The 11,611-nt window shown below is 34.2% G+C and overlaps 1 protein-coding gene across 2 annotated transcripts in view; it reads right to left on the bottom strand.

The window, feature by feature from the left end:
• Positions 1 to 1,744: 1,744 nt before the first annotated feature.
• The window catches only part of LOC106465804 (hemocyte protein-glutamine gamma-glutamyltransferase), a 74,563-nt gene continuing 64,696 nt past the window's right edge, over positions 1,745 to 11,611 (bottom strand). Inside the window, exons 9-15 of one of the 2 annotated variants that reach the window (XM_013926038.2) lie at positions 10,963 to 11,066; positions 10,300 to 10,468; positions 8,479 to 8,576; positions 7,492 to 7,779; positions 4,782 to 4,942; positions 4,073 to 4,209; positions 1,745 to 2,395 (exon numbers count right to left, since the gene is read on the bottom strand). In XM_013926038.2, the coding sequence (XP_013781492.1) occupies positions 2,254 to 2,395; positions 4,073 to 4,209; positions 4,782 to 4,942; positions 7,492 to 7,779; positions 8,479 to 8,576; positions 10,300 to 10,468; positions 10,963 to 11,066 (1,099 nt within the window). In that variant the 3' untranslated portion in view covers positions 1,745 to 2,253. The remainder of the gene's footprint in view (positions 2,396 to 4,072; positions 4,210 to 4,781; positions 4,943 to 7,491; positions 7,780 to 8,478; positions 8,577 to 10,299; positions 10,469 to 10,962; positions 11,067 to 11,611) is intronic. The other variant, XM_022393746.1, reaches the window with a different exon arrangement.

Genomic DNA, 11,611 nt, shown 5'->3' with positions numbered 1-11,611 from the left:
GACGTTGAAGAGAATGAGGATGAGAGACTTAGGTTGTGGGGCTCTACAAATGTAATGCAATTACAAGAAATCTAAATTTTCATCGATATTTCACTTGTTCGTCAACAACAAAATAAGCCAGGGAATTCGTTTGCTGTAACGTTTATATTAATTTATCTATTCATGCTTTAAAAAGAAGTATTAGATAGCAAAATAAGTAACAAATAATAATGTGTAAGACTATGTATGTGCCATGGGGTAGGATCGAATTTGCAACGCTTTGTATATTATACTGTGACCTTAACCATTTTTGTTGCATACAAAACATATGTTACTAAATATGGACTTCACCAGCAGCATAGCGTGGCTTTTTTTTTTTTCGAAGATAAAGCCGAAAATCAGGTTTTTCCCCTAAAAATTGGACAGTAGCAGTCACACATGAAATACATTATATCACTGGTTAATCTAGGGTTTGACAGACAACACAAGCTTTTATAATAGTTGCAATTTGAACGTTGTTGTAAATCCTATAATTTTGATATTATTACTACTAATACAATATAACCTCAGTTGATATCTCTACTTCGTATGGTTGAGCTCTTCTTATAACTTGAGGTTTTATAAAATATCTACGATGTTTTATTATATCTATAAAAATCTTCTGCTATTTTCCACCAAACAATATCATGTCATTCTTCACATAAAAAATATTCGTGGACTGGTGGTGGCCATCTTGCAACATCAATACGTTGCACATCAAGGAACACACAGAGATATTTATATTTACATTTGAATCATTCTCCATACGTGGTGTATTTATATATATATATACATATATAAAAATAATTCGTAGACTGGTGGTTACGTGCTAAGGTTACAGATCAGAAGGCCTAAGGTTCGAGCCGAAATATAGCACTAAACACACTCCGCTGTTTCAATCACATTGTTTGATTAAGAGTAATATTTGATCAGTAGGTTTAAATTATGGAAGGCGACGTCTTAATCTTGGAGTTTTTGACCTGAAAATTTAGGCCAAGTATCACACAAAGCTACTGTTCTTGTTGAAAATACCAAATAATTTATAAAAATATGGCTACAATTTCGCTGGACAAGTTACATTCCTACATTAGTGCTTAAAGCATTACTGAATTACTCACACTAGTATACTACGACGTTCTGTTCTGCTAGGCAGAAGAGTTGAGGAAAAAAAGTATAGTTATTTAACCAAACAAGCGAGTACTGCCAAAATGCTACTACATAATGTAACAGAAACGCCAACAAGTTAAAACCATTAAAAGAAAATATATATATATATATTCAAAAAAAAGTAATACTCCTCGATACGACCAGAAATCGCGACAAATGTCTTACTTTTTATTTATTTAGTATAAATTAAACCAAACAAAAGTTTCTTACATAAAGTTGCCCCCCCCCAGTGGTTCAGCGGTATGTTTGTGGATTTAAAACGCTAAAAACTGGATTTTCGATAATCGTGGTGAGCATAGCACAGATAGCCCATTGCGTAGCTTTGTGCTTACCAACAAACAAAGAGACTTACGTAGAGTTAAGTGCTATGTTGTATGTCGTCTGACCCAGCGAAGCGTTACTTTCATACACAGTATTGATATTTGTTTTATGGGTCGTTATATTTCATTCATTTTATCAAAGTTGAGATAAACAAAATCAGTAATATAAGAATTCTATTTTATCCAGAAAATGTGTTTCATACAGATATGAAATAGATATTGATATAATTCGTAATGAGTAAATTTAGTTGAAATAACAATATATCAATGAAAGATTCGATAAGTTTTATAACTTTTATAAATGATCGTGAGTTTATTGCTCAAAATGGAATAATCAATGCACTTATATTTTAATTGGTTGACCAATTCAAGACAAATAATCACTGTAAAGGAATATGGTAAAATTGAAATAATAATAACGAAAAAATTAAAACAAAGTAACCACATTAGAAACTTCTAAAACATCATTATGAACAAAGAACTAATAAAAATCATTTTATCATGAAAACAGAAATTGTGGAAAGAACTTATTTTACTCCATATTTCGCTGTTACTTATGAGGAAAATACAAAGAAATACAGCGTTACATTTAATAAACGCCACATATTTTATAAGAAAAGCAAGTCACTTGGATATATTTATACTTTTTTTTTTACTTAACTGACACATATGAACGTAATATTTAATAAAAAAAAAGCGATAGTTGAAGGAACGTTCCCAAATATTCCTTTCGTCTCGAAGATCAAGCCTAGTCTAGCACTTCGACCTGTTTAGATCCAACTACCTGTATCAACTGCCGGGAACTGAAGGTAGCGACGATCTTTCTTGGGCCCGGTTTTTGAGGGATGAGCCGCACTACGTGGACGGCGACTTCTTCAGGTTGAATATCCCTAAACACATTACTATCATTAATAATGAAAACATAAAACGTAAAAAAAATAAGAATAAAATAAGCTCCTTTGCTCTTGTTGTTTTTTTAATTGCTAAGGTGTTTCGTTAAGAACAAATTCAACTCTATCTGCCTGAGGTCGTTTCTTGAAAATGACAAGATCTTCAAACACTAATTCAATTAGTACCACACCACATACGTCCGTTAACCTAGCACCACACCACATATAATCGTTAAACTACCACCATATGCGCACGTTCGTTATAAAACTTATCCACTCAGCTGGTGGGACAGCGGTAAGTCTACGTACTTACGACGATAAATCAGGGGTTTCATCCCCCTCGGCGAACACAGCAGATAACCCGATGTGGCTTTGCTCTAAACAAAACTCTGGTTACAGAATATCTAATTTTTGTTGTTGTTGTTTATCGTTGAATTTATCGAACCGCAGAAGTTCGCATGAACTTTTTTGTTCTTGAGATAAGCCTATGTGGCAATATTAATGAAAATCAAAGCTGACCTAATCTAGTAGGATGAACCAAACTGCAGACAGATGTAGTTTGTTAGCGGACCTTTTATCTTTTTTTTTAATTATTAAAGTAATTAACATAATTTATAAACCTTAATATATTATCAAAAGTTTGTTTGTTTGAAGTTAAGCGCAAAGCCACACAATGGGCTATCTGTGCTCTGCCCACCACGGATATCGAAACCCGGTTTCTAGCGTGGTAAGTCCGTAGACATACCGCTGTGCCACTGGAGAGCCTTATTGAGAATATTGAATGATCTAATTGGTAATGGTGTCAAAGAAAAAAGGGCATGATAAATAAGTTAATTTTGGGGCATTCTTCAATGTGCAATAGCGGCAGTATTATTCCCTTTGATCAGGGCGCGGGTGTGGATTTTAATCCCTGTCGCCGAACATGCTTGCTCTTTCAGTCGTGGGGCGTTATTATGTGACGATCCATCCCACTATTCGTTGGTAAAAGAGTAACCCAAAAATTGGCGGTGGGTGTTGACTAGCTACTTTTGCTCTAGTCTTTCACTGCACATTTAGGGACGGCTAGTGCAGATAGCCTTCGTAAAGCTTTGAACGAAATTCAAATCAAACCAGGTGGTTAAGGTGCTCGACTCCCAATCTGTGGGTTGCGGGTTCGAATCCTCGTCACACCAAACATGCTTGTCCTTTTAGCCGTGGGGGCGTTATAATATGACGGTTAATCCCACTATTCGTTGGTAAAAGAGTAGCCCAAGAGTTGGCGGTGGGAGGTGATGACTAGCTGCCTTCCTTCTAGTCTTACACTGCTAAATTAGGGAAGGCTAGCACAGATAGCCCTCGTGTAGCTTTGCGCGAAATTCAAAAACAAACAAACAAACCAAAACAATTATTACCCCCCCCCCCGTTCCCTTCAAAACAAATACGATAGATAAGATTTTTCATATGAAGACTTATGGTACGAAAGTCTTTTTCGTCTTCAATACATTGTCATCCACTTTTAGAGAAGACAGTTTGTGTCGCTAACAATAAACAATTTTAACGACACAGCAAATTGAATAGGCCTTTATTATTCTGTTGAGCATTAAACATATGTTGAAAATATAAGTCAGAACTACAAATAGTTTGTTGTTTTTTACTGGGTGTAGTGGTAATAAAAATAACTTGAAACACTCAACTCACCTATAAGTAACCCGAAACGGTCCAGTCACTCCTGGAGCTTCTACAGTGAAGAAACAGTTGTCCAGCACACGCTTCAGTGGGTTCGTTAAACTGATTACAAGTACAAAAGGAGTTCCCACCTGCACATTTCCGCGAATCTGGAATATAGGCGTATAAAAAGATGTTATAGGTCTGTGCTGTCCATTTGGAACCTAACCATCCACCATTACGTTATTACTTTAATCCCCGAGATCGCACTCAAAATAATTTTTGACCCGCATAAGCACAAAGTCGAACAACCTTGATGTATTAATTTGAGATTTTTTTTTCCTCCTTAAATGTGTAATTTAGTGAAGAAAAGAAACAATCCATAAATGATGTAGAGGTCGCTGTAATGAGTAATGGACTTTATATCAGTTGATTGTTTGTAGTTAAGCATAAAGCTACACACTGAGAAATCTGCGCTTTGACCACCACGGGTATCGAAACCCGATTTCTAGCGTTGTACGTCCGCAGACATGCCACTATGGGGGCGACTTTATATGAAGCTCTGTGAATCCTGATATACTTGGAAGATACGTTTGAACGTTATAAATAAATGAATTAAGTGTTTAATACTCACAAGAATAAATCTATTGGTATATTCTATATATCTGTAGACACATGCGCTGAATTTCAGCGTTCTATGAAAAACAAAAATGTTGTATATAATTATTTTCATCCACTTTACCTCCAGTTCTAAATTCGGCTTCTCAACCATGAAATCGTCTTCCTCTGACCACGTCTGTTGGGTCTCCTTCACCGTGGCTATAGCGTAAAGCTTGACCATTGCGTAATCAACCAGTTTCTCCAGATATTCGTCCGGAGTCACATTGACGGATAATACTTCCTCTGTTCGTATCAAAAAGAAATGGGTTATATTTAAATAAAATACTGATAGTTGGTGTAAGAGTTTTTTTTTACACACGTCTGATCTAAATTAGTTAAACCACTGAAACAAAAACTAATGCATTAGAACAAAGTTGTTGTTTTCCTACAGAATAGTCAATCTGCCCGGACTTTTGGCATTTGTAAGCTTACCATTCACCCATTAAATATCAATAGTTGCGTTTTGAGTTTACTTACTTATTATAATCATTATTTTATTACAAGTTACAGCTTTTACAGTAAGGAAGAAATGCTTGAAACACTTACGACGTTTCGATAGCTGAGTGCGATCATTCTCAAGTACACCAGTTTTAATGGCAAAGAAGGTTTTAGTATTTAAATCAACAATGTATTTAACTTTTAGAATTGATAGGGGTTACATATGGATGTGTACGTCAATCCGCGTGAACTGACAGATTATTTATTTATGGCTGAACAGAAAAAGAAACAAAAACTGAATAAATATGACAATGTGGAAATGTTGTGCGAAATATTAGGAATGTCTGGGAAAATAAAGATGTTAATTGTGGGATTTTATTAATAATACTTCTCTGATTTTTTTTTCCTGTTAATTACAAATTCATGTTTTAGTATGGTAATATTCAGGAAAAACGTTGTTTTCTTTTTTTTTGTTCGTATGTTCATGGACTCGGGATGGGTTTTTGATGTTCTTTGGTGATCTTCAAGTTACGTCCTGTTTCACCTATGTTAAAGGTTGGGTAATTATTACACTTTATTTTGTAAATGTTTCCTGGTGGGTGCTGGTTCGTTATACAATTTTCTTAACACGTGTTTGATTTTCATTTCAGAGGTGAGAATTAATGTAATCGTTATCTTAAGGTTATATTTATTTGTTAGACTTTTCCATATGCTGATATATATATATATATATATGGGATAGTGCAAGTGTTTGGGTTTCCTTTGTTTTGTGGAGGACGTTTTGTGTTTGTCTGTGTTTTGTAAATTCCCTAATAGTTTGTGTAACTACTGTAGTATGGAACTGGTTTATGTTAGTAAAATATTGATTTAAGCAACTTTTTTCATCGATGTTTTCTGTGGTCCATATAGTGTATGCTAAATTTAGAAGAATTTTTAGAGTGTCTAGCTTCTGGTGGATTACATGATTAGAAAACGAATTTATGCAATTTCCGCTGTATGTGTTTTTTATAAGAATTTTAGTGGTGAAGCCTTGGAAGTCCTTGTGATGTTAACGGTTAACAAACTTATCGTGTGGTTGTTTTGATTTTTAATTCTGAATTGTATGTAAGATGTTTATGCGTTGAAGGAAAATTATTTGTTCATTTTGACAAGTAAAGTCGTAAAAAAAACGCCTTCTACATGTCTAAGTCAAAATCTATGCTTTTATATGGAAGTCACTACGTTATTTAAGAAATTAGTTGTCATAGTACGTGATAATAGATTCCCCATAGCAAGTCCGTGTAACTGAAGGAAGTACGAATCTCTGTATTGAAAGCAAATAAATGTGGCTAGTTGTAACAATTCGATTAGGTGTTCTTGTTTTATGTTTATTCTCTTTTTTGGGGACCTTGTGGAATAAGTAAGTTGTATTGCCCCATGACGAGGGGTTTGAAGAAATAGGTTTATGACATTATAACTAGACATAATGATGTAACAATTTAAACTAAGTAAGTGTTGAAGGAGGTCTGAAGCGTTTCTTAATTGGGTTTTTATTTTGCAAATACAAGGTTCCAAAATCCAGTTAAAGTACTTACCAAGGTTGGAGTTTAAAGAGTTATAAGAGGGCATAATTGGGCGTAAGATTATTGGGTTTTTATAAATTTTCGGTAAACTGTAGTTGTTTTGGTGTTCTTTGGTTGGTTTGTATGCAAAAAATTGTAAAGTAAAGTTTAAAAGTAATAGTTTTTCTTCAAATATTATTTTGAGTAGTTTGCTCAATTGGACTAAGTTCAATATTTGACAAAGTATATTGAATTATACGTCTATATCTTATATATATATTGTCTGTCTCCCGTTTGAAAAGCTGTGCACGCAGTCAAAGCTCAACATTCTCTTTTGAAATGAGGGGAAAACAGGCATGAAATAATCTTGATGCCAAATTTTATTTTGCAATCAGGATATTCTACACTAAATTGTTAGGAATGGATCACACTATGAATCATATTTTAGAATGTGACGTAACATAATGAATAAAAATGTAGATTTACCGTATGTCATTGTTGAGTGGCTCTTAGCATGACTGAAATGATGAACAATTACTTTTCTCAGTGGATGGTATAAGTAGTTCAGAGCTTTGGCTCCGAGTGAAATTAAGAGTGTAGCACAATTAACCTTTTTAAAGTCCGTGAAATTATTTAAATTGATATATTAACTTAAACTTTTCCTCTCACTGGGGACGGGTACTTTTGCTTGTTTACAATAATGGAATAGCTAAGAAATTGGATGTGGTTTGATGGAGACCCACCATAATAGAATAACTATTTACAATGATGAATTTGTAGAGTGATCACCATAATAGAACAAAAACTGCTTACTTTGATGAGGCTGGAGAGAGAAGTTTCCATTTTCCCGTTTAATTTTTCTCGCCGTTATTCCTGTGTAGTAAACACTGCTGGCTGAGAGGACAACCGACACTGTTCTTGTCTCGCTGCTTTGGTTTTCAATGTTCACTGTCACGTGAAAAGTTTGACCAATCTTTACTTTCTCAATGTCCAACAAGTTAAAAGACACATCTTGTTTCTCTGGAGAAGGAAGATTGAACGCGTAATTGAAACCGCTGCTTCTGGCTGCGTTCAGTATAACCATTCTCTCTTCATCTGTTCCTGCAGGTAGTAGAAACGGTTGAACTTTCATTAAATCACAAACAATGCAATTTCTACGGAATTGTATGGAAATGTATTCAATGCTATAATTCCAATAAAATATTATTTTAACACAAACGTATTACATGCTTTCATCGATTGTTGTATTTGGTCAGCATGGAATCTCGTTTCATTCCCTCTCCCCTGGTTATCTGCTGTGTCCACCGAGGATAATCGAACCCTCATTTTTTTGCGTTGTAAATCCGTAGACTTATCATTAACCCACCGGAGGACCCGGCGAAAGCATGCCATTTTTATGTATAGTAACCCCAAGGAAATAGTATTGCGAATATTATGAAAACGCAAATTGAAATAATAACATATATTTTCACCATTCTCACATAAACAGCTTAAACAGTGTAGACTGTTATCCAAGAATCTTAAGAACAAACATTATCCGTTCTCTTCGATAGCAATATTTTTTAAATTAACAAATTTAAAATTAATTCATGCGAGCATGGGCTTCCTTTGCAAGTTATTAAACGTCACTGTAGTTTGTGTAAATCTATGAAAAAGTAACATATTTATACGTCCACGCATTCAAATAGAACTAACGCGTATTTTTAAAGAAAGCTTCAGTAAAAATGTAAAATATTGCTGTAAGATTAGGTATTCATTTGTAAGTTTAATATTGTTTCATTCAATTGGACAAGAACGCACCTTCTCTGTTTTTATATTGGTCCGTGATATCTTCTGCGTCAGCATCTCCAAAGTCATCATCTACTCCAATCTTCTTGGTGAGAAGAAGACGTCCCACTCTTTATTTATAGGGCAATAAAGAAAATATTAGTTGCAGAAGCAAAGAAAAAATATATATATTACATATTGTGAAATATGGTCTTTTTCACAATAGAAACCCTTGAACAGGGCATTGTTGAATCTGCTAAATAAGATAACCCTTGTATAGCTTTGTGCTATATTCAAACCAAACCCAAAAAACATTAAGACCAAACCTATTATAGCAGGGAATAAAATAACTTCGTTGGTAAGGAAGTTAGCAAATGTAGAAGAAATAAAAACAAGACAAAACGTTTTATTTTTTCTATACTGGAAACCAGATGAAGGGCTGTTGCCCGACCATTGTTTACATTTGTCCATAAATGTACTTTAATTCGGCGAATGGTTTATCTTGTTTGTTTTCATTGTATTCAAGCAGGGATTAAGTATTGTATGAAATAGATTCTTAAATGTACTTTTAAAACTTCTTCTCGGGACTTTCAAAGATTTATAAGAAATACCCTAGAATTTTAAACAAATCTTACTCAAAAAAGTTCATCATGATGTTACTTTAGAGTATTTTCATGTTGTTTCTAACAAATTTAATTATGGAAACTGTAACAAGAATTCATAAACTAAAATTATAACTTATAGTAAATAATCGTACTTTAGGTTATTTATAAGAGCTTGTTTGTTGTTAAGCGCAAAGCTACACAATGATCTGCCCACCGTGGGTATCGAAACCCAGTTTTTAGCGTTATAAGCCCTCAGACTTACCACTGAGCCACCGGAGGGCAAAATAATATGTTGTTGTTTTGACGCAAAGCTACAAAGTGGGCTGACTGCAATCTGTCAACTGCGGGGAGTCAAATTCCGGATTTTAGTGTTATGTATCACAAACTTACTGTTGACACACTGGGGGACTTAAAAAAGAGGAACCATTTCCTTTGTTTCGAAATATAGGGATGTAGAAATTATAAGATAGACTAATTTGTGAACAACATTTTATTAACTTTAAATCATCAAATTTAAAAAAAAACGATATTTAAAAGTTGAATTTTTCAGAAGCTATTGTAAGTTTTTATTAACTCCTTTATTTAAGTTCCCAGATAATGCTATACGTAATGATAATTTATAGATTATTGTTTGAAGATATCTTTTTTTTTCTAGTTGTATACTTGGTTTCCTTTAATCTAGTCTTTCTTGGCTGAAGAGTGACTTTAGTGGGGTGAAAGTGCTACCTATTAGCAACAACAAGACCAATCAGAGAGATCGCATATCCTTGTCCCACTGCTCCTTTTCGAGATTGCGTGCGTTTATATTGAATAACGTAAATGTTTGCCTTCGAAACTCAGAATGATCACCGATCCGGACCATTTTATTTATTTTTGATGAGGGGTATCAACCATAACGTGCCCATGGAATTTGGTACAAATCCGATCAAACTTTACAGGGGTATTAACCGAAAACCGCGAAAATGCCCTACCTCCCCATTATGAAAAAAATGGTTCAAAGTGATCCGGATTCGGATTTGGACCAAATTTGGGGAGGATTGTCCAATACTGACTTCCTATCTTGTATAAAATTTTCGTGTACATCGGTCTATTAGTTTTCGAGATACGCGCGCAGAAACACGGAAACACACACACCGGCCCGATTGTAATACCCCAGCAAGACGAGGGTAATAACACTATTGATATCATTTACTATCTCGTTAATCTAAATATCTACAAAACGCAAAGGTTTAGGGTTTGGTATACTTACTGATCACTTTTGCTTTTGAGCTTTTTCCAGCCTATTTCACTACTATCATCTTCTTGCCAATGTACAATGTCTGCGTTGACTTCGGAAAACACAAAAGGGGAGTCATACATATAACCTATTTCTCCTCGTTTAATAGCTAGTAACGAAGCAGGTCCTGTCTGATACACGCCTAGAAATAACAATTTGGGATTAATGGTAATGGCTTACAGCATAGGATAAAATGGTCAGTCTATTATTTTAAATTATATTGTAACTTACATGTGGAATTGTGCGTCAAGACCACACTTAATTACATTGTAACTTACATGTGGAATGGTGCGTTAAAACTACATTTAATCTGATCAAACTCAAAGTAATCCGGTAAAAATCGACTTAAGATATTCCGTATGGTTTTTCAGGACAGTTTTTTATGGTGAAATTGTAGGTTTTTAACATGAAGTTTAACTATTTCAATAAGGGAATTTTAACATCTTAGATCGTAGAAGCTGTTTCTGAAGAAGTTACACCAGGTTAACATGGAGTTAGGTGATAAAATTATTAAAGTATTGATATACGTCCCTATTCCATAAGAGCTTCAGTGTCTGTTAACTTAGATGTCAACAGATTTTAAAGTCGAGTTTGTCTTTTGAACGATAACTAACTAAATAACGAAATCCTTATAACCTTCACTAGTTTCTTGTGGTGTAGCATCATAGGCTTGCCATCCTCCATACCCTGTAGGTAAATCAGGTCTCGTCATCCAGCAGTCATTCCAAACATGGAAATTCCTACAATTATAATGTAAGCATGTTTATGATCTATCTACGTGGAAGACATTATCTTATTAAAATAAAATAAAAAACCTTCGTAATTTTATCACGTGACAAAACATACACCACACTTTTAATTTTTTTCTCCTATATGTTATTTCTAGAAAGTTTTTAAGACTGATATAAAAATAAAACCGAAACTTCTTTGTCGTCCACAATCACGCACACAAATCGTGGAGATATGAAGATTGTATAAAATACTTCACAAGGGTATTTCTTGAAATTAACGTAAATAGTTCTGTATACTACAAGTAAGTCTGAGGACTTTTAACACTAAAAATCAGGTTTAAATATCCGCGATGGGCAGAACACGGATGGTCTATTATGTAAATTTGCGCTTACGAACAAAAAATACTATAATCCTATTCTAAAAAAAGAAAAAGACTATAAAACATAGTGTAAGCTTATTCTGATGTAAGTAAATACTCTAACAAACATAGTGTAAGCTTATTCTGATGCAAGTAAATACTCTAACAAACATAGTGTAAGCTTATTCTGATGCA

This window comes from Limulus polyphemus, unplaced genomic scaffold, assembly GCF_000517525.1.
Source record: "Limulus polyphemus unplaced genomic scaffold, Limulus_polyphemus-2.1.2 Scaffold2056, whole genome shotgun sequence".
Taxonomy (NCBI): Eukaryota; Metazoa; Arthropoda; class Merostomata; order Xiphosura; family Limulidae; genus Limulus; species Limulus polyphemus.
The sequence above is the reverse complement of the archived record's forward strand: the minus strand, read 5'-3'. Positions and strand labels throughout refer to the sequence as shown.